Below are 22,869 nucleotides of genomic sequence, written 5' to 3' on the forward strand. Positions count from 1 at the left end.
CTACACTGTTGGTGGAAATGTAGACTGGTGCAGCCACTATGGAGAACAGTATGGAGGCTCCTTAAGAAAGTAGAAATAGAGCTACTATATGATCCAGCAATCCCACTCCTGGGCATATATCTGGAAACGATGAAAAGATACACTAATATCTAATTTTTGATATCTAATTCAAAAAGATACACGCACCCCAGAGTTCATAGCAGCACTATTCACAGTAGCCAAGACATGGAAACAACCTAAATGTCCATTGACAGAGGAATGGATAAAGAAGATGTGGTACATATATCTACAATAGAATATTACTCGGCCATAAAAAAGAATGAAATATTTGCAGCAACATGGATGGACCTAGAGATTATCATACTAAGTGAAGTAAGTCAGAGAAGGCCAAATACCATATGATTTCACTTATATGTGGAATCTAAAAAAAAAAAATACAAATGAACTTACAAAACAGAAATAGACTCACAGCCATAGAAAACAAACTTATGATTACCAAAGGGGAAGGGTAGGGGATAAGTTAGGAGTTCAGGATTAGTAAATACACACCACTATATATAAAATAGATAAACAACAAAGACCTACTGTATGGCACAGGGAACTATATTCAATATCTTGTAATAACCTATAATGAAAAAAATCTGAAGGTGTACAGCTGAAAGTAACACAATATTGTAAATTAACTATAGTTAAATTTAAATTTTAAAGAGCAGTGATAAAACTAACTTTCTTTCTTTCATAGATTCGAGAATGAAACACAAGCTTACCTCCGACTGAAGGACTTACCTAAATACAGACTTAGCTTCCATCTGTGGTTCACAAACATTAACAGAGAGCTACTTGGCTGGCAGCGCAAAGAACTAAGTTATTGCCCTAGTTGTGCCACTGAGTAGTTTCGCTATGTCATTGTGTAACAGGTGTGAGACTCTGGACTTCTTGAGGACAGGGATCAAGCCTCTTTTGCTCTCTCTAGCCAATGGCCTAGGGCCTGGTTCAGAGCTGGTGCTCAATTAAAAGGAAGACGGAATGAGCACTCCCGACAGATCTGAGTGAAAAGCGGCTTGTGAGCACTGACAAATGATCGCCATCTAGTGGCAATACGGGATTCCTGCAGAACTCAAGAGACGAGCGGAAACTGACTTTGGGGGGTGTTTCAGGGACTCCTTTCAACCAAAGAGCATCGACTGCCGAAACGACTATGTCCCTCATTATAAAAAGTTCCCAACCTTAGCCTGAGAGGCCCAGGTTTATGTCTTGGAGTGTTGGTAAGATGACATCTAGGTAGTCTTGTGTCCTAAGTCTCCTCCTTCACCACCCCATCACACGCCCCACACGCCTACAAGCTGTGCAAAGTCCACGCCTGCCACACCTCCATTGCACCTCAAGAGAACGAAGCACATGTAATAACAGGTGTGGACACCCATGCCTTCCCGAGGTGGATGAAGTACTAATAAAGTTTCCTAAGCCAGTCTGGTCAGGACAAGATAGAAAACAGGACTGGAAAAAAATCTGCCACGAACTTTGCACTCCAGGTTCAGCACCTTCCTGCATCATCTGACAATATGCAGTAAACATTTAAGATGTTTCACGTTCCAAAGGGCAACAAGGAAAGCTACCTCGAGCTGGCTTTGCAAGTGCTGCTCTGTGACAGACCCTCACCCTGAGTATCAGTGAGTCTTCAAAGCAGATGCACCGTTAGCGAAGCAGCTGGGTGCCTTAGAGGCTGAGAAATAGTGGACCTCGTGTTTATAGACTCGGGGACTCAAGAAGAATGATGAAGGTAAACAGTGGTAGTAATCAGAAGAATCTAGGTGTGTCTACATCTATGGCATCTGCACGCTAAGTGGAACATGCCTCTAAAACGCTGCTCAGCGGAACAAACGGCAAAAAACTTCGCAAAGAGTCGCAAGAGACGGACACTAGCGTAGTCCCGGGTCAATGGAGAAAGGGGTCTGAGCAGCTGTACGTTGTAAAGACCTTGTCCCGAGGACGCGGGTGGACATAATGAATGTTCGAGCTGTGGCTCGTACATTTAAGGTGTGCTCTCCCGAGCGCCCCTTGTCTCATCCTAGCAAAAGCCCATAGTTCCCGGAGGTTCTCGAAAAGAGCGGTGTCCGCAGAAAGGAGAAGCTGAGAAGCGACAACCCGAGGAAGGCTGCAGACGGTCGTGTCCGATGGCACCTCCGCGGGAAGACGGTGCTCGCGGCCCCGCGGGAAAGCGGAGCCTCCGCGCCTGCCCCGTGCAGGCGGCGCGTCCCGGGCTCCCCTTCCCTCTCCCCCGCCGCGGCACGGCGACAGGGCCGCTCTCTCGGGCGGTCCCCCCGGCCGCTCCCGCACCGAGACGGGCGCCCGGGCTCGCCCCACCCGCCTCCCTCCCGTCGGCTCGGCGCGCTCCGGCTCGACGTGCGGTCTCGCTTTCCGTCCGCCGGCCTCGCCCGCAGCCCGAGCGCGGGGCTCCCGGGCCACTCCGAGGCCACCCCGCGGCCACCCGGGGCCCCGAGGACGCGCGGCGACGCCCCTACTCACGTAGCGCTGCAGCTTCCTCTCGGGGGGCGACTTGACGAGCCAGCCCGTGCACACGGCGTCGCCCGCGCTCATCGTGCCGCGCTTCCTCCGGCTGGGCCGGCGCCCGCGGCGGGAGGAAGTCGGCGGGGATGCCGGCGGGGCGGGCCCAGCGCCTGCAGCCCGCCCGCCCTCCCAGCGCCGCCCCCGCGGCCCCGCGACCCCCGCCCGGAGGGGCCGGGCGCCACCCCGGCCTCGGGCAGGAAAGCCCTGCGGGCTGGAGCCGGCCCCCCGCCGCCCTCGCCCCCGCCCGCGGTCGGCCGCGTCTGAAGGTCTGGTGCCCGGGCCTCGGGGTCACGAGAGCCGAAACCTAGACCCCGCACCTGCGATGTCAATGCTTAGGGACAAAGAAAAGCCTAACTGCCCCTTGACTTCCCGTTTCCACTTGATGGTTTGCAAATTACTGCTTCTGCTGTGCCCCTCCCCCGAAGATCTCTTTATCCGGGGATGAGCTCTGCAGCAAAACTAAATCCAAATCATCCAGAATCAAAAGGTTCAAAACTGGAAGTGCTGTTTGCAGTCTCTTTGACCCGAAGCCTTTAAAACATGGATCCAAGAATGATGGTGCAGGCGGTGTGCTGAGCCCGGCAAGTAACTGCCACGCACACGACACTCACGCAGACCTGCGGCTGCAGGGCCGGTGAGTATGCGCACCACCGAACAGGCATTAGCTCCCTGGATCCACACACACTATCAAGTGGGCTTGACCATGATCTCAGCTGTGCAGGTGAGTAAACTGAGAAACAGGATCATATCACCCTCCAAAGCCGCACAAGTAGGAACTCAGCTGAGAGGCAGCCAGGCCTGTCTGCGCTGCCCTTCAGGGCACACTCTGCCCTTTAGGAACACACTGTATAAACAGCAAAGCACAGATACCAAACTTCGGGGCCGCGTCCACAATGCTAATCCGAGGGATGTGTGGTGTCACCTGGCCAGCTCCCTGACCTGTAGTGCTCTTCTCCCTCGGCGTGACGCCTCTCCCTTAGAAGTGACACTTGGAAGTAACAAATGCCACATCATTTCTTTGACTTACAAAAAGACTTCTCAGCCTCCTACCATACACCTGAAATTTCCACGGAGCGATGACTCTTGTATGGTAGGGTTCATGTGTTGTTCTGTAATCAGTCAGGGTTCAGTGGAGGGAACAGAGTTTGCTCTAGGTGTTTCAAGCAGAAAGGGATTTAATTTAGGGAAGAAGGTGCTTATAAAATCAATGGAAGTGCTGGAGCATTGGGAGTCCGTGGGCGCTGAAAGCAACAGCAACTCACTCCTGGCAAAATAATACTGCTATCCTATCCCTCCTACAAAACTAAAAAGCACTCCCTAAAACAGGACACCAAAAGGCCCATCCGTCACTGTAGCCATCTCTAGTTCAGACACCACCTCACTTCAATATCCTAAAACCTAAAGAAAAACATAAAGCTAGCCTCTATCAGCCTTTATTTGACATACATAAAATCTGGAGAGAAGGAATATGGGAAAAGTTTATATGTTCACCACACACACACACACACACACACAGACAGACACGCACACACAGCTACTACAATTCTCCTTTCTATAACTGACCTTGAGATCATAATTGCATTGGTCTTTATAACTTCCTTCTTCACTACCGTCCCTGTCCTCCTTTTGCTCTCCAGCCTCAGCTGGTCAGAATTCTTCACCTGGTAAGTCAACCAACCAAACCTTTATTCCCACTGAGCCTGAATCCTTAGTGGTCCTGCCTGGACGTGACAGTAGTAGGAGATGCCCCAGAGGGTCCCTTGGATTTAAGACATAGTCCTTCCCAGTCCCATGGTATAACAGTGACCCTGTTTCAACTTGGTAATCAATGTCAACCATCCAAGCCTGCTCAGTAGACCTGTGGTTCAGTGGCATAAAGAAGCCTAAATGGCCAGATGGCAATATCAACTTGCAGTATGATGGAACCAGCGTTTGGGTCCTGGTTGAAGCATTCCTACCTTGGAGACCAACAGAGCTCCAAGCTGCTCCACCCTGGAGTAGATGATTAGGTGTGACGGTGAGAGGAGTCCTTCCCACTTCTCGATTCGTGGGCCCGTGGATTCTGGCTAAGGAGGAACAGCACCACATAGTGGCCACCAGCTCACCTCCCCCTTTCAGTGTCTTTTCACCCAACTAGTGTAGGAAGTGAGCCTTCACTAGACTGACCAGCACCGATCCTCTCAGGCCAGGGGCTTCAGGGCAATCCCTCAGTGTCAGCACGTAGCACACGTCTTGTGTCTTATAGTGATTGCCTTGGTCGGAAGCACTGTTATGTGAAATATTGTGAAAGTGAATTCAGGACAGTAAGTCTACGGGTGGCCATGCCAGCAGAAAGGTAGCTCATGATAAGTACATATTCAAGTGAGGACAAATTGCGGCCCCTTCCCTACAGATGTGGTCTGATTTCATCAGTCGCCACAAGGTGGTGGGCTTGTCCCCCAGGGAAGGCTACCTTACTGGGCACTCGGTGTGGGTCTCTGCTGTGGACAGGCAGAGTACTTAGCAGTGGCAGTGACAGTGGCCGTGACCCCATCAACTGATGGCAGCTCCCGGGAGGGCAGCCTCACCCCTGCTGATTCCTTTAACCTCCGTAAACAATCTCCCCATTAGATTCTCCTCCGTTCAACCCATAGAGCCTCCCATTTGCTTCCTCCGGAGACCCTGACCAACAGACCTATGAGGTTACACGTGGGAGTCAAGGGAAAGAGTGTCACCCACAGCAGGGGCCACAGAGGTTGATCAAAAGGAAAATACGGTGGCAGTAGAGGGCATGATTTCCTTCAAAACTCCAGGAATCCACGGTCTGTTTCTCCTTTTAGGACTTGCCAAAACTCCGTGTAACATTGCAGTGCATCGAGTGGCCGGTACCTGCCGCAGAGACTTTCCTTGCCTGGGGTTCCACTAAAAACACGTCACCTTACAGATTACTTGCTGAAGCACTGGTGGCACAATTTCATGTCGTATATGTTGCCTACAGAATCTGAAGAGCCCCACCAAATGCCGTGCCCCTTTCTGAGTGGTAGGTGGTATGAAGTGCAGCAACTTACTGAATATCCAGTATGGTCCAGACCATCTCAAAACATCACTAAGGGTCAGTCTCTTGAGTTTTCATGGGCTTTGTCTCCCACACTCTGGCATACAGGTGTCCTAACGAAGCATCTCTGCTACCTCTCATCCACCAGGTGCAGTAAGCATGATGTCTTCGGTGTAATGGCCCAGCATGATGTTCACCATGATTGTCGAAACAATCAAGTTCCATTCATCCGAGATGATGACAGAGAGTCAGAGGATGGCTTGTTTGCACTCCAGCCTGGGGAGACTAGATAATTTGAATAGCAAGTGGTTTTTTAGAACCTGGATTCCCTTTGTGGCTTACCCATTTCTCATTTATTTAAAATAGGTTTAGGAAAAACAAATACCGTATGCTAACACATATATATGGAATCTAAAAAACAAATGGTTATGAAGAACCTAGGGGCAGGACAGGAATAAAGATGCAGACGTAGAGAATGGACTTGAGGACAAGCGGAGGGGGAAGGGTAAGCTGGGACGAAGTGAGTGGCATGGACTTATATACACTACCAAATGTAAAATAGCTAGCTAGTGGGAAGCAGCTGCATAGCACAGGGAGATCAGCTCCGTGCTTTGTGACCACCTAGAAGGGTGGGATAGGGAGGGTGGGAGGGAGACACAAGAGGGAGGAGATATGGGGATATATGTATATGTATAGCTGATTCACTTTGTTATAAAGCAGAAACTAACACACCATTGTAAAGCAATTATACTCCAATAAAGATGTTTAAAAAAATAAAATAAAATAGGTTTAGTTTGAAATAGATAACTAACAAGGACCTACTGTATAGCACAGGGAACTATATTCAATATCTTGTATTAACCTATAATGGAAAAGAATCTGAAAAATTATATATATATATATATATATATATATATATATATATATATAAAACTGAATCACTGTGCTGTACATCTGAAACTAACACGATATTGTAAATCAACTATACTTCAATAAAATAAATGAATAAGTAACATTTTTTAAAAAACAAAAAAGAGGAAGACTCCCCAACCAAAAAAAAAAAAAGGTTTAGTTTGGCAGTTCTTTAAGTACTGTAAATCTTGTAACTAGGAGGATTTATGAAAATAAATGTCCACTATTAAGGAAGAGTTTCTATTTTAATTATGTTATGTGGGGCAAAGTGGCCATGCAGCTAACTTATTCTCTGTGAAAAGAGAGAAAATTTGAAAAGAAAATTCTTCTCCAATTTCTGGATGAGGGACAAACATGAGGAGATAGCTATACATGTGTGTGAAAGGCCAATAATGTAAAATTCACAAGTAAAATCTGCAAACAAAAAGAATTATACACCATGACCAGGTGGGGTTTATCCCAGAGATGCAAGGCTCATTCAGTATATGAAAATCAATCAGTGATATCCACCATATTGACAAGCAAAAGAGGAAAAGTCACATGATTATATCAATTGATGCAGAACAAACATTTGCCAAACCCAATATCAATTCATGACAAAAACTCTCATAAAACTAGGAATAGGGGGGAATTTCCTCAACTTGTTAAAGAACATCTATGGAAGACATACGACTAACATCATATGACTAACTTCATACTTAAATGGTGAAAAACTGGGCAATCTCCCCTATGGTTGGGAACAAGGTAAGGCTATGTGCTCTCACTACTCTTATTTAACGTAGTGTTGGAAGTTCTAGCCAGTGCAATAAGGAAAAAAAAGAAAAAGAAAGAAAGAAACAAAAGGCACACAGATTGGGAAGAAGAATTAAAAGTGTCTTCATTTGCAGATGATATAATTGTCTTCATAGAAAATCCAAAGGAATCTACATGAAAAACTCCCATAACTAATAAGTGAGCTTTACAGGGTTGCAGGATACAAGATCAACACATAAATCTCTGTACACAATTTCAAGGCTCATTATATAACTACAGTGATCAAGATAGTGTGATATTGGTAGAGGAATAAACACATAGATAAATGGAACGGAGTAGAGAACCCAGAAATAGACCCACATAAATTTACCCAACTGGTTTTTGACAAAGGTATAAAAGCATCCACATGGGGTATGCCACCCCCAGAAAGGGGCCCACCAAGCATTGTACTTCTTTCTTCGTGACAGTGGGTTCGAGGTACAGCAACTTGTTTTTCTCTTTGGAGACACAATGCCAATATGCTTCAGTCCACTGGTGCCCAGAAACTTCATGAAAGTTTTGGGCCCCTGAATTTTTATGGGGCTTATCTTTCGCTCTGTGGTGAAATATTTGCTACTGCCCATGCACTAGGTCCAGTCAGCGTGACGTCATTAATGTGGCAGACCAGTATGATGATTTGGGGGACAATGAGATGATCAAGTCAATGCCCAGGGACTTCATTATGGTAATGTGCCAGATAATTGAAGGGACAGTGACTGGGGCTTTCTTTTGACCCTTTTTCCATAGTTGTGCTCAGTCCTTTAGTCAGGAAGCCTCTGTGGGAATTCATCCAGCTGCCAATTATGCGATCAGGAACTAGGGAAAGAGCCACAGGGGGTCCACAGGGGGTCCACAGGGAGAGAGCCGCAGCCTAAAGACTCCATTTCCGACCAGTGGACCACAGTTGAAAGTTGGAGGAAGGTTTAAAGTACACAGCTGTGCTATGTGTCCCTGGCCTCACCTTTGCTTGAGTGCTGAGTCTGTGAATTGACTGGGTCCGGGAATTAGATGAGGGGCCATGATTTTCCATCGTGGTGATTCAAGGCAGGCTGCCGTTCGCCAGACCTAGAGTTTTTGTTGTTGGTGGTCTACTACAGGTGGCCTATTAACAGGATTCCATGATTCATCACCCTGAAGATCCTTGGGGGTAAAACATTCTCGTTCCAGCTGCCAGCTCTGCTGCCTATTTTGATACCCATCCCGTTTCTATGAGATTTAGTGCCACCACTTAGACTCTGCTGCTCTAGGATCCCATCCTTCCCACTGAGAGCGCAAGCCTGTTTCCGTGGCAACACCTCCTACCTCCTTTGGCAACGCAACTTGAAGGTTCATATGTAGGGTACTTACTGTATATAGCAGTGGAAAAAATAGACCAGACTTTCCTGGCTTCATAAGGCTAACATTCTAGTGAAGAGACAGACAAGAAACAAGGCCCACTGAAGGCAGAAGGAAGAGCAGGTGCAAAAGCCTGAAGAGGACGGTGTCTGCCTGTGGAGGAGTCTTCACAGCCAGAGGCAGTGTGGCCAGACGGGCGTGAGTCCGGCCGTGAGGGGAAGCAGGTGGACTCAGAAGGAGAAGTGGTGGCAGACGCTGACAGCCGTCATCAGCACCTTGGCTTTTACTCTTAGTGAGATGGTTTATTAGTTTGCTCACGTTGCTGTAACAAATTACTCCAAACTGGGTGGCTTTACTTTTTTAAAAATTTATTTATTTTTTATAATTAATTTTTCCTGGAGTGTAGTTGATTTACAATGCTGTGTTAGTTTCTGCTGTACAGCAAAGTGACTCAGTTATACATATACATCTATCCATTCTTTTTTAGGTTCTTTTCCCATATAGGTCATTACAGAGTATTGAGTAGAGTTCCCTGTGCTATACAGTAGGTCCTTATTAGTTATCTATTTTATATATGGTAGTGTGTATATGTCAATGCCAGTCTCCCAATTTATCCCTCCCCCTTCCCCCCCCTTAACTATGTTTGTTTTCTACATCTGTGACTCTATTTCTCTTTTGTAAATAGGTTCATTTGTACTGAGCAGCTTTAAACAACAGGCATTTATTCTCTCACAGATCTAGAGGCTGAAAGTCTAAAATCACTGCAGTCTCTGCCGCCATCTTTACATGGTCTTATCCTCTTCTGTGTCCTTCTTCTCTTCTAAGGATACTTGTCGTTGGATTTGGGGCCCACCTGAGTCATCCAGGATGACCTCATCTGTAGATCCTTAACTTCAGTACCTCTACAAAGACCCTTTTTTCAAGTAAGTTCGTTTTCATAGGGTCCAGGGGTTAGGTGCGAAGTGGGGAGCCAGTCTTCATCTCACTATAGATGGGAAGCCATTGAAGGGCTTTGAGCAGAGGAGGGACATGGCCTGACACAATTTAATGGCTGTTTCCAGGGGCTATGTTGAGAAGACAATATAGTTGGAAAAAAAAAGAAGCAGGGGGGAAGTGCAGGAGGCGAGTGGAAAAATGTAGGAGAGCCATGGTGATGGCATGGACTCCAGTGTCAGTATTGAGGGTGGTGAAAAACTACCAGATTCTGGATCTTTTGAAAGCAAGGCCGAGAGGATTTGCTAACAGATCAGATGAGGAGTGTTGGAGAACCATTAGTGAGTACCTGAAATTTAGCCAAATATATACCAACGGAGCATTATAAAATTATGGGGAGTGTAATTAACTGCTCGTGGACTGGTTGATATTGAGGACTTTGGCTATGTATAAAAAATCAAAAAAAAAATCAAGTTAGAGCATTATTATTATTACTACAAGAGGGAAGAGGGCTTGAACCTGGAGCCGCTACTTGCTTGGCCGTTCAGTACCGCAGCCACGAGCCCGCTTTGTCGAGCAGTTCACATGGAGCCCCGTCTTGGAGCTGAAATCGAGCTGTGCTGTAACCGTAAAGCGCACACCGTAAAGACTTGGTACAGAAAAAAACACAAAAAGAGCGTAAAATATGCCATTCACAATGCTGTGTATTGCTTATATGTTGAAATGATAATATTGTGGATCGCTGCGTTAAATAAAGTTTGTTATTAAAATCGATTTAACTTTTAACGTTGTACTTTTTTTTCCAAGTGGCTGCTGGAGAATTTAAAAGTCCACAAGTGGCTCGCACTCCTGTTTCTATCGCCAGTGCCGCTCTAGCTGGATGGGAATTACAAGCGGCAAAGGACGTGCAAGCTCTATGTGCCTTCACATGTGTCTTCATTTTGCCATCGGGACTGATCCGACAGCCACCTTCAATGGTCGGCGAGGAAGCAAGGAGCGCTCAGGCGGGTGCCCAGGTGCTCCCGTCCGGGTAAAACCTCAGCGAAGAAGAGTGAACCGCGGCCGGGCCACGCCCACAGGCTACGAGCCGCCCCGGCGAGCTGCGCAGGCGCTCCTAGACCTGGCCGCCGAAGGCGGGGAGAGGCCCAAGGCGCACGCGCGGACGCGCCAGCGCCCCGGGCCGCGTCCGCCAATGAGAGTGTGCAGCCGTCCCGCGCGCGCTTGGGGCTCTGCCCCGCGAGCCCGGCCCCGCCTCGCCCCGCCCCTCTGCACGACACGCACGGGGCGGCGCACAGGTGGGCGGGTCCTAGCGGCGCGGCCTGACGGCGGCGGGAGTCCGCGATAGCTTCCTCGGCGCTGGCCCACGCGGCTCGCACGCTCAGCGGGGCAACATGGCGGACGCGGAAGGTACGGGTGGTTCTCTCGCGGGTGGCTGGGCGGGTTGCCGCGGGCCGGGGCCAGGTCCTCCGGCTGGAGGAGCCGGGGGTGGGGGGACAACGTCGAGGCCCGAGCTTTCCGTTAGCTCCAGCTGCCGGGCCTCCTGCCGACCTTGTCGCTTGGCCTTGGCTCCACGGGTGAGGGCGAGAGAGCGAGAGGCCCCCGCGGTGACGTGACGCCACCAGCCCGGGCCTCCCGCTGGCGGTACAGTCCCCTCAGGGCCCGGGCCGCCGCCGCCAGCTCGGACGCCGCGGTCGGCGCCGCGCGATGAGGGGAAGCAAAGGGGCCGAGGGGCTCGGGCGTGCGCGGAGCGCTAAGTCGAAAAAAAGTTCTAGGGGCCACCAGCCCTCGGGGACCGTCGGGCGGTCGCTTACGGAACTTACGGGCCCGGGGCCAGAGCGCCGTGGGCGTTTCAGCCCCGCGCGGCCACGTGGTGAGCCGGGATGGAGGGCGACACGTGCGGCTGCTGTCGGGAGCCCGCCGTGCAGCCCGCGCACTCGGCCTGACCTGCGGCGGCTTCCCCTGTGATCCTAGACAAGCATCCGTTTTCTACCTGCCCTTGTTTTAAACTTCATTGTCTTTATTTTCGGGGAAAACTCCTAATTCTTGTGTGTGTGTGTTTTTTAAGTACTTATTTTACCGAAGAAACATAAGAAGAAAAAGGAGCGGAAATCCTTAGCAGAAGAAGATGTAGCAGTGAGTACGAATATGTTGTACTTTGCTTTGACTGAAAAGAAAGGTTTCTTAGATGACAGATTACAGAAAAGACCTGTTTTTAAAGGCTTTGGAGGAATGGGCTGTAATTGAGTGGTCGTTGTGTAGAAAGTACACAACGCCCGCCAACCTAGGTCTTTGCTGTCAGGCACACCCTGCTAAATGTTGCTGGCCACACCAGCTGCTCTCCCTGAAATTCTCTCTTATCAGACCCACTATCCCTCTTTCTCTTAAAATTGCTGTGCCCGTCTTGGTGGCACTTCACTTACGCTTCTCAGTTCTTTGTTCATCTCTTTTTCCTTTGGAGGTCCCAGGGAAAAGGCATAGACTGCCTTGTTTTTTATTTCAAAGGCATAGACTTCTGTGGTAGTAGTGGAACTGTTCAAAGTCAGGTGGGAAGTCTAACAGGCTGTGTTTCTGTCCTGTGGAAGGAAATACAACACGCTGAAGAATTTCTCATCAAACCTGAATCCAAAGTGGCTCAGTTGGACACATCTCAGTGGCCCCTGTTGCTAAAGGTATGTGTTTCGCATCAGGTCAACGCTTGGCTTTTACACTGTTTTTGAGTGTTAAACAGTTGATTGAGAGTGCACCCTGGACTTAGGAAATGCTAGATGAGGCCGCCTAAAACACTGTTCCTCAAGGTGTCTGAGATGAAGAACCAGGGTTTGTTCAGGTTTTTTTCCCCTTCATTTCCAATGTACCCAACACTTGTAGAATACAGGTAAATTTCACAACAATGTCACACTGCTCTCACGTTTTATAAACAGTTAGTTCTCAATTTCTGTGCTTAGCCTCACCTTACAGACCTGTACTGGTTTGTGGAGTAGAACATGCTTGAGAGCATAAGGCCAGTGCCTGGCATGTTAACTTGCTCTCTAGAAGTTACTGGCTATCGTGTTGGGTTTTAACTAGGGTACTTCGCTAATGAGTTGAATTACAAGTTTCACAAATGACATAATGGGCGCCAGCTACGAGATTAGGAGGTAAATTTATTGAAAGACTCCTTGACAAACTGTTTGAATAAATCACTAAATATGAGGTAAAAGAGTGAGATTTGCATATAGACTTCAATACAGTTGAGTTGCTGCTTGGCCAGATGTGTCTGCCATTTAGACAGCATCTGGTTCTCTATTTTTACCTGCTGGTAAACCAGGTTGGCAATGTCCCTACTGTCATGGAACTTAAAATCTAGGGGTGGGAGATGCAGTTAAAAAAATCATTGCTGCTTGTGGAAAGTACCGAGATGAAGCTAATGGGCTTCCATTGACGGGAGCTCTTTCAGGCTGGTGGTGGAGCCCTGGAAAGGAGAGTGAGAAGGGGTGGACGTGAGGAAAGCGGGATAGGAGCGCCTGGGGCAGGCGCGAGCTGGTCCGGGGTGAGGAGCCGTGTCGCCAGTGCTCCTCCATTTGGCTACCTTTGGTCCCTGAGAAGATCAAAGCTAGGCCATATTTTCCTCACAAGCCTGCACAGTGAAGCCCAGTTCGTTCTGTAGTACCCCAAGAGGTCTTTCTGGAGGAGGGAGCAAATTTGTCTTATTCTTACTCATCTAGGTAATTTTTCCAGCATGTGGGGAGGCTTAGCAGTCTGTCACAGCACATAATGGAAATACAGGAGCAAAAGATCTAAAACAAGAACCTGAAGCGTCACCATATCATGGTTCATGGTGGTCCTGACTCTTGTTTTCCACATGTTAATGATTTACTGTTTGTTTTGTGTTGTATCATTGCTTTCTAGAATTTTGATAAGCTAAATGTAAGGACAACACATTATACACCTCTTCCTTGTGGTTCAAATCCTCTGAAGAGGGAGATTGGGGACTATATCAGGTAAGTGTGTTGGGAACAGCACTGTTCAAACTTTTGTTCTTTTCAAAATGACCCTTTCACATCAGTTACTCACGGAGGTAGTGGTGGCATTGCCCTAAATATGAGATCCTGTACCCATGGTAAACTCTTTTTACTCTTCAGATTTAGTTTTCATTAGAGGACCAGAGCCGATGACACAGTAATTTCTTTCCCATTCTAGGACAGGTTTCATTAATCTTGACAAGCCTTCCAACCCCTCTTCCCATGAGGTGGTAGCCTGGATCCGGCGAATACTCCGGGTAGAGAAGACAGGACACAGTGGTACCCTGGATCCCAAGGTGACTGGTTGTTTAATAGTGTGCATTGAACGGGCCACTCGCTTGGTGAAGTCCCAGCAGAGCGCAGGTACGTGGGAGAGGGAGGGAAGACGGGGCCACTTTGAGATTGGAAGGCTTTCTGTGTTTCCTTTACCTTCTGCGTTTTGGCTTTCGGAAATGATTTGTTTATTAATAAAACCATAAAACAAAAACAAAACAGAAGCAAGGGATATTCTTGGTGTGTATGTGCCTTCTGTCCTCAGCCAGACCCTGGTGGGGCTGCCTTGTTTGGAGTTCTAGGTGCTTCTTATGCACACGTTGAGCCCAGCTCCAGGCCTGTCACTCCACGCTCCTCTAACCTCCCTGCTGCTTCTGCCTAAAGTGCCTCTCCTTCATTGGCATTGGGGAGAGTTCTACTTGACCTTCTAAGGTGATCTCCAGGCAGGCTCTCCACGGGCGCTCCGGCAGTCCCTATCAGCACGTTGAAAGTTGAGCTCTTGATGAGATAGCGTCTTCATTCCTTTCTCACATCTGCACCATGAAATCTGTCTTAATGCAAATTTTACAGAAACAGGAGGTCAAATTGCCTGCTTTTTCTGGCTGTACGAAATGGGAGCGATATAAGCATATAGAAAATACAGAAAACTCAGTGGCCACACCTGACTACTCTGTTGTCATTTTACAGGCAAAGAGTATGTGGGAATTGTCCGGCTGCACAATGCTATCGAAGGGGGGACTCAGCTTTCTAGGGTAAGTGTGTAATCGTAGGGGAGGCACCTGTTAGCAACTGGGGTCTCTGAGGCCCTCGCCCTTCTCAGTGGGCTGCTGTGGCCGACCTGCTCACGTCCCTTTTGACGAGAGGCTTCTGTTCAGCGCTGAGCTGTCCCTGTGTAGTTGAAGAAAGAAGCAAAAATCGAAAGGCCCTTTTAGATCCTAAATGATTGAAAGAGACGTTTTGTGTTTCAGGTGTGCCCTTAAACTCCCCAAATCTGCCCTTTGATCTTATTTGAGAGTCCGTGCAGTGAATCTTTGTTTTCGTTTGTGCTTATTCTCAGGCCCTAGAGACCTTGACAGGTGCCTTATTCCAGCGACCCCCACTCATCGCTGCAGTAAAGAGGCAACTCCGAGTGCGGACCATCTACGAGAGCAAGATGATTGAGTATGATCCTGAAAGGAGATTAGGTGGGTCCTTAGGCCTGTGAGGCACTGAGCCGACATAGAGCACATGTGTGTAGAAATGAATGCTTGAGAATTAGTCTCTTAAAAGTAGATGCCTTTAGTATGTGGTGTAGTCGTGGCCTGTGTCTGTTGTCTCTAGTTTTGCTGGTGCAGATAGAGAATAACTCTGGGTTTCTCAACCAGTGATGTGTTTACTTGGGAAAATAAGTACTACTTTTGCGTGTGTCTTAGGAATCTTCTGGGTGAGTTGTGAGGCCGGCACTTACATTCGGACGCTGTGTGTACACCTTGGTTTGTTACTGGGAGTTGGTGGTCAGATGCAGGAACTCCGGCGGGTTCGTTCCGGAGTCATGAGTGAAAAGGTACGTCATCGCGGGGCTAAGAGTTTTAGAGCCGGCTGGTACTTAGGTCTTCCAGCCCTTGGTGGAACTCCACCTGCTTCACATCCAAGAAAAGGCAGTTTCCAAAGTGTTGAGTTCAGTTCAGGGCAGCTTCCCTGTTCTGTTAATTAAGCTTTGGGACATTGAAACACAGGCTGGCCGGGGGGTGACTGGATGGAAAGCATTACTCTATTCCTTTACCCCCTAGCCTACAGATATGCCTGCTTAGATTTAATAGACCAACAGGTAAAGAGTTGACTCCTAAGAGACCAAAGACTAATAAGCTTGGACTAGTAGACGGGACTAAATTCATTCTGTGTTTGGAAGTGTGAGGTCCATTTGCCTGTTGGGGATACAATGGCACTCGAGTAATTTTCGTATGTGGCTACCTTCCAGGACCACATGGTGACGATGCACGACGTGCTGGATGCCCAGTGGCTGTATGACAACCACAAGGATGAGAGTTACCTGCGGCGAGTTGTTTACCCTTTGGAAAAGCTGTTGACATCTCATAAACGGCTGGTCATGAAAGACAGTGCAGTAAGTTCTGCTTGGACAAAATGTGACCTCGAGAGATGAGATGTGGTCCGTGTCCTGAACACTTCATTCTATTTAAAGAGATGAAATAGGGCTTTGTGAACTTGTAACTATTATTTTCCTTTGGTTTATTTTCTGGTTTCGTAGATTGGACACTGGTTTCATTTATTTGTTTTTTGTTAATGGAAGCATTTATGATTAACTTTTTATTAAATCAAAAACATAAAGTAGAAGTTTAATGCTAGGACTAATTTCATTTCGAAATAAGGCAAATACTTTAAGAGTAAGTAACTTGGTTCAAGAAATAGACTCTCAGTGGTACATAAACTTTGCCCTCTTGTAAACTGGTAGTTCTGCATGTGCCTAAGACACCTTGGTTTATTTAAATTATTGCTAGAAAAGGTTGTTTTTTTTTTTTATTTTTTTTTAACATCTTTATTGAAGTATAATTGCCTTACAATGGTGTGTTAGCTTCTGCTTTATAACAAAGTGAATCAGTTATACATATACAATATGTTCCCATTTCTCTTCCCTCTTGCATCTCCCTCCCTCCCACCCTCCCCATCCCACCCCTCTAGATGGTCACAAAGCACCGAGCTGATCTCCCTGTGCTATGCGGCTGCTTCCCACTAGTTATCTATTTTACATTTGGTAGTGTATATATGTCCATGACACTCTCTTACCCTGTCACATCTCACCCCACCCCCTCCCCATATCCTCAAGTCCATTCTCTAGTAGGTCTGTGTCTTTATTCCCGTCTTGCCACTAGGTTCTTCGTGGCCTTTTTTTTTTTTCCCTTAGATTCCGTATATATGTGTTAGCATACTGTATTTGTTTTTCTCTTTCTGACTTACTTCACTCTGTATGACAGACTCTAACTCCACCCACCTCATTACAAATACCTCCACTTCATTTCTTTTTATGGCTGAGTAATATTCCATTGTGTATATGTGCCACATCTTCTTTATCCATTCATCTGTCGATGGACATTTAGGTTGCTTCCATGTCCTGGCTATTGTAAATAGAGCTGCAATGAACATTTTGGTACATGACTCTTTTTGACCTATGGTTTTCTCAGGGTATATGCCCAGTATTGGGATTGCTGGGTCGTATGGTAGTTCTATTTGTAGTTTTTTAAGGAACCTCCATACTGTTCTCCATAGTGGCTGTATCAATTTAAAAGGTTGTTTTGATGGGGATAAAAGGTTGAGACTAGAGTTTCAGAGATACGATAAGTTCTCCATTAAAAGCTTTGTTTTTGTTTAAATAAATTCTAGTTTGAGGCCATAAAACCTAAACGTCACAGAGATTATCAAGCTTTTTTTCTTAGTATACTTACTAAATAACCTTAGAGTAATCTTAATGATGAAAGGAAATCTGCAATTATTTGTGTTGCTTTGGGTTTCCTCTTTAGTAGTTATTTAAGGTTGAGTAGTCCAGAATTGTAAATAGCCGTATTTTTAATGGTATTACGGTCAGAGAATGCGGCCTTCTATAAGTTAAGATGCTTTGTGGCCTAGTGCATGATCAATTATTGTTAAACAGGTAGCAATAAAAATTTTTTCTGACTTTTAAAGATGTAAATTTTTGTATATATTTAATAATTTGAGCTTGCTCATTCATATTCGGATCTTAAATTATATAGATGTTTGATGACTGTATAGATGTTATAGTTTGTAATAAAAGACAAAAACTAATGAGGCATACCAAAACATGCCTCTATAGCGACTGAAAAAACTTAATCACATAAAACAGAACAACATAAATGTGATCCCCCGTTGTGCTGGGGTCAAACTGGTCGCTTCTGGGTGAATTTCAAGGGAGGGTGGAATATGGTGAGTGAGGACAAGGTGGCACAAGGCGGGTTGGACGCATGGCGTGCTGTTGAACTCGGGAGAGTTGGCCTTGGCAGTCTTGCTTGTGAGTTAACTTTGGGAACCTGTTATTATCCAGTTTTCCCAATAAATCTGATACACCTCCCAGCTCTGTCAGGGGTTTTTCCCTTAATGATTAGAGGAATAGAGAAGAGCAATTGAAGAAAACTGAGGCTGGGTTTTGGTTTAACGTGAAAGCAGCTCTAAGTGCCGTGGGCAGGAGTAGCTATTTACGGTCCCCGCTAACATTTCTGAGTCGACATGCATGAAGCACCCGGCCTGTGGTGGGCGCTTGCCGTGACCCTGAGTCCCTTCATAAGCTAGGTTGCGGCCGGTGGCTGTGGCTGTGGTTCGTCCTCTGTCACGGGTGGGGTGGGGTGGGGTGGGGTGGAGGGCGGTGGCTGCCTGGGGCCGGCCGCTCACCAGGGACGCCATCCCTGCAGGTGAACGCCATCTGCTACGGGGCGAAGATCATGCTCCCGGGCGTCCTCCGATACGAGGACGGCATTGAAGTCAATCAGGAGATTGTGGTCATCACCACCAAAGGGGAAGCCATCTGCATGGGTAAGAGGTGAAGGTGCCCTCGTCCCTCCTGCGCCATCACAGCCAGGCTCACTAAGGGGTTCCCCAAGGCCTGGCCCCTTGGGTTGATCTGATCACTGTGTTACTTGGGGTCTGTCGGGGTGGTCACAGCAAAGGGCCATGTCAGACAGGCATAGGCAGCAAGGAGGTAAGTGCCGTTTCCTCTTGTCCCACTGGCTGCTGTTAGGAGCTGTGTCTCAGCGGTTTGGCTCTCCAGTGAAAAGAGAGGAAATCATCAGTGAAGGGGTGGCGAATGGCTGTGGTAATTAAAGAGCCTTCAGTCCACTCATTGTCTGCTTGCAGCACTACCTTGTGAAAGTTTAGCTGCTGTTGGATTGTCCCTGTGTGTGGCCTGAGCTCCAGGCACGACACACGTGTCTTTGGGGTTCCTTATTGAGGTCTCCCTTCCCCTTTGGCTGCTTGCTCACAGCTGAAAAGGAATCCTGATGACATGCTTTATTTCTTGTGCAAATTACACAGGTTAAACAAATAGCTCTGATTTACTTATTAAGAGGTCCCTTCTGAGGACCTAGGAAGCATTGATTTTTATGAGTGTGATTTGTGTCAGTATTTTTTGAAGTCGGTAAGTAACGTGATTTCACAGGCTTTCTTCCCCTAATGGTGGATTTTCTCCATATGCAACCCTCAGCAAAGGAAACCTCAAGGCAGGAGAGCTTAGAGTTTTAAATAGGTTTTTAAAAGTTGTATAAAACAGTGGCATTCGGGCTCATTGGTTATCAAGTCTTTCCCCTTCAAATCATTGTTTTATCTCTTTCCAATGCCTGCAGCTGTTGCATTAATGACCACGGCAGTGATCTCCACCTGTGACCATGGTATCGTAGCTAAGATCAAGAGAGTGATCATGGAGAGAGACACTTACCCTCGGAAGTGGGGTTTAGGTCCAAAAGTAAGTGGGACTGGGTGTGTGCCCTGCTGCCTTATTCTGTTTTGCCTTGTTGAATACTCACTCGGGCAGCTCCCAGCGTGTATCCACTGCCACGTCCTTGCCTCCTGCTGGGCTTTGGGGAGTCAATGGTAAGTAGAAATGGGCCTGTCTCAGACCTTAGAGATTTCAGTCTAAGGGGGACAGTAGATGGGCAACGCTGAAATTGCACAGTGGCGTGGTGAGGGCCTTATGAAGGGGTGTGGAGAGGTGCCTAACACCTCAAGAGTCCACGGTGAAGGCTTTGGCCTGGTCGGGGAGTCGGGGTGAGGGATCTTGAGCCACGCCAGTGTGAGGTACGTAGCGTTAGATGTTGAGGTGAAGGGGGGAGGGAAGAGTCCAGGGCCGCTGGAATAGCATGTGCAAAGGCCCTGTGGTCAAAGTGACACTGCAGAGGCTCCCACTGGTACAAAAAGGTTTGCAACCTTTGATAAGTCCCATGTTTGCTCCTATTAGAGGGGGGGTGAGTTTGGAGCGCTCTGCTGAGAACACCCAAGGGGGGCACCTTATTTGCTGTGTGTGTGTGGTCGTGGCACCTGCTTTATGCGTTGACACTGTTCTAACGTTGAAACCCTGACGGTCCACCAGGCAAGTCAGAAGAGGCTGATGATCAAGCAGGGCCTTTTGGACAAGCACGGCAAGCCCACGGACAGCACGCCTGCCGCTTGGACACAGGAGTATGTGGACTACAGGTAAGGGCGACTGCAGGGGAGGAGGGGAGGCAGGGAGCCCAGGCGTGGGAAAGGGGTGGATTTAGTTTGGGGGAAACGTGTGGGACTGAGGGGACTGGCCTTGGGGCGTGTGGAGTAGCGGCGGGCGCTGTGCCCTGCCTGCCCAGCCGGTTAGGCGTTGGGCAGCGCGACAGACAGTTAACCCTTTCTAGTCTGGCTCGTGGCACTCCAGCGGGAGTCAGTCTGCGACAGCAAGTGGCGAGTTGTTCTGTCCAGCGTCAGGATGTTGATGGTGGCCTTAGACTTGCCAGATCTGCTGGGAACGACTCTCACCTTTCGCTCCTCTTTCAGCGATTCTGCCAGGAAAGACGTCAAAGCGCCCCAGGTAGTTGCCGAAGCAGTCAAAGCCCCAAAGGTGAGTGGCGTGCTCTGAGGGCTTCGCCGTGTGCCGTCCAGCCACACGTGCTGGCTCAGCGGGTGGGCCTTCCTGCCCCCTTCGGGCTCTGCACGCTCCACTTCATGTTCCCTGTCGTGTCTGCTGGCCTCAGCTGAGGCCACGACCCCGGAACAGAGTTGGGTCAAGGGGTGGCTGGCACAGGTGTGTTGAAATAGAGGCTGTGACGCTCGGGGCCGGACAAGCCCCTCCGGACGGCACCGGCTCAGTGTTGCGACCATCCGCGGGAAGCACGCTCTGGCTGCTCGGCTCGGGGGCTGGGGGCTGCTGGTGTTAGACTGCAGGGTGGCTTGTCTGTGCCTCGGGTGGCACTGAGTGCCCTGCTTGGGGCCCGTGGGCGGGAATTCCGCGCTTGCCTGTCTTCTCTGAGGACTCGTGGGAGCGCCCCTGGAGGGCATGCGGTCCTGCCTTTGGCTTCAGTGAGGATGTGGCCTTTCCTGCCTGGCCCTGTGTTGCTGCCCTGGCGCTCCTGCTGTGCCCCTGGCTTCCTGGTCTTTGAACCCTTGGTAAACAAGGCCCTGCTGGGGTCTTTGAAAACTTCCTGTTGGATCCAATCAGCATCTCTCTGCTGGCTCCTCCCCTTTTGACTTACTGAAACTTTCTCATCCGCATTCGCCCAAGATCTTAACATTTGATCAATTGTCTCCACCTTAGCGGAAGCGAGAGAGTGAAAGTGATGAAACCTCTCCAGTGGCTCCCCAGTTGGTCAAGAAGGAAAAGAAGAAGAAGAAAGACAAGAAGGCCAGAGCTGCTCTGGAGAGCGCGGACGAGCCGGGAGATGGGGTGTGTCCAGACAAGTGCAGGGCCCGCGGCTCGCTTTGTCCTTGAAGGGGAAGGAGTCGCCCGCGGGCGCCGGCCTGGTTACTCGGGGAGCTGCCCTGTGGGAAGGACGGGGACGGGCCCAGCCTTTTATAGTAACGGCTCAGAGTTAGGGTTGTGTTGATGGGGGGTGGGGAGGGTGCACAGCTGGGGGATCTGAATGCTGGGGCGTCCGTGGAAAACGCGGGATTGTGTTATGTGCAAAATTTACGTATTGCAGGATACCCTTACGGATCCTGAAAAGGCTTAGTTGACTGTGTGGAACTTCCCTGATTTCCTTTGGGGAGAGTGGTGGTGCTTAACAGACGCTTGCTTTCTCTTTCCCCCAGGACAGTGACACCACCAAAAAGAAGAAGAAGAAGAAGAAAATAAAAGTGGAAATCTTTTCTGAGTAGTGGATGCCACTTGAAGCACTGTGTCCAGGTGGGAGGAGGAATTAAAGCCTTATTGAGAAAACATAACTACGTTTGTTCTTGAGGGAATGAACCTGAGATCCCAGAAAGGGCGGAGAGTCCGGCGCATTGGAGCAGCTGCTGCGACCTTGCTGACGTCCCCTGGCGCGGTCATCCCACCTTGTCCTGTTTTAAGGACACCAGTGAAGGGGGCGGGTTCGGCGCCACCTGCTTCTCTGCCCAAGAGAGTTGGAGTGTCTCCCCTTCAGACCCAGCACTGCCCAGTGAGCGTCTGCAGCTGTTTCCTGGGGGCCGTTTTAACATCATGGGCCTCTCCTAGTTTGCTTCCCCCTTCCCTCATCAAAAAAGTTTATGAAAATTAAAAGTCTGCTCAGCAAAATGGTATAGGGCAAGTAAAAAAAATATAACTGAACCATGTTTTTAATTGAGGGGTAATCTTTTTAACAGTGTCCTGTGAGGACCAGTGTCAGTCGCCTCTGTCACCCCGTATTTCCCTTCTAGATGGAGGCCTGGCCAGGGGCTCTGTCATTCCATCTTGTGAGTTATTTCCAGTCACTTCTTCACTGCTTGTGTATATAGGCACCACTTCAGGCACCTAAATCCCTCTGGCTGTTTGTGAGAGAATCCCCAAAAAACATGTCTCCATTCTTTGTTTTAATCAATTAGTTTCATTGCTGGGAGAAGGTTGTAATTTTTACTTATTAAAGTTTACTTATGAAATTTTTAAAGTATTCCTGTTGGATTTTCTAATTGTTGATCTCAAACTAGGAGGACAGAAAATATATTTTGATTAAAAATGTAGACCTTTATGTCCTAGTTGAAATTTGATGCTTTTCCTTTGTTTGGTTACTTTTCTTTCTCTGGTTCTGTGTCTTACAACATTTCCCTTTGGGCCTGTCATCTGGCATGAGATCAGATACTCTGGAATCTTCATCAAGACACTGATGAGATAAGAGGGGACTCATCACAAATTAAGTGATTTCCAAACTATTTGAGAGGAGAAAGGTTCTCAGTATTACTTGGTGGGTGTGCAGGGCAGGAGGTGCCAGTGCCCGTGTCTGTCGACAGCCCTTAAGTATCTGCAGACACATCTGGGCGCAAACTCGACGAGGGGAGCCACTGAAGCTTTTGCTCGTGCTGGAGGCCGGGCGAGTGACAGGAGAGGGC

General features: G+C 48.3%; 2 protein-coding genes across 4 annotated transcripts in view; one reads left to right on the forward strand and one right to left on the reverse strand.

The window, feature by feature from the left end:
- The window catches only part of GAB3 (GRB2 associated binding protein 3), a 57,131-nt gene extending 54,486 nt beyond the window's left edge, over positions 1-2,645 (reverse strand). For all 3 annotated transcript variants that reach the window (XM_082447847.1, XM_082447846.1, XM_082447848.1), the window contains exon 1: positions 2,527-2,645. In XM_082447847.1, coding sequence (XP_082303973.1) covers positions 2,527-2,598 — 72 coding nt within the window. In that variant the 5' untranslated portion in view covers positions 2,599-2,645. The remainder of the gene's footprint in view (positions 1-2,526) is intronic.
- Positions 2,646-10,829: 8,184 nt separating this feature from the next.
- Positions 10,830-22,430, forward strand: DKC1 (dyskerin pseudouridine synthase 1). Its single transcript, XM_082447852.1, has 15 exons — positions 10,830-10,981; positions 11,640-11,707; positions 12,157-12,243; positions 13,463-13,554; positions 13,754-13,938; positions 14,536-14,600; positions 14,906-15,032; positions 15,261-15,391; positions 15,806-15,949; positions 18,264-18,384; positions 19,191-19,309; positions 19,934-20,037; positions 20,368-20,431; positions 21,125-21,253; positions 21,619-22,430. Exons 1-15 carry the CDS (start codon positions 10,966-10,968, stop codon positions 21,682-21,684), a joined length of 1,518 nt encoding a protein of 505 aa, XP_082303978.1. The 5' UTR covers positions 10,830-10,965; the 3' UTR covers positions 21,685-22,430.
- Positions 22,431-22,869: the final 439 nt, after the last annotated feature.

The sequence above is a fragment of the Balaenoptera physalus genome, assembly GCF_965194825.1.
Source record: "Balaenoptera physalus genome assembly, chromosome: X".
Taxonomy (NCBI): domain Eukaryota; kingdom Metazoa; phylum Chordata; class Mammalia; order Artiodactyla; family Balaenopteridae; genus Balaenoptera; species Balaenoptera physalus.

Bases quoted from the DNA above. Each gene is read 5' to 3' on its own strand.
- DKC1 (XM_082447852.1), top strand. The intron at 15,392-15,805 runs GTACGTCATCGC...GCTACCTTCCAG, and splicing joins CCGGAGTCATGAGTGAAAAG to GACCACATGGTGACGATGCA. The intron at 20,432-21,124 runs GTGAGTGGCGTG...TCTCCACCTTAG, and splicing joins AAGCAGTCAAAGCCCCAAAG to CGGAAGCGAGAGAGTGAAAG.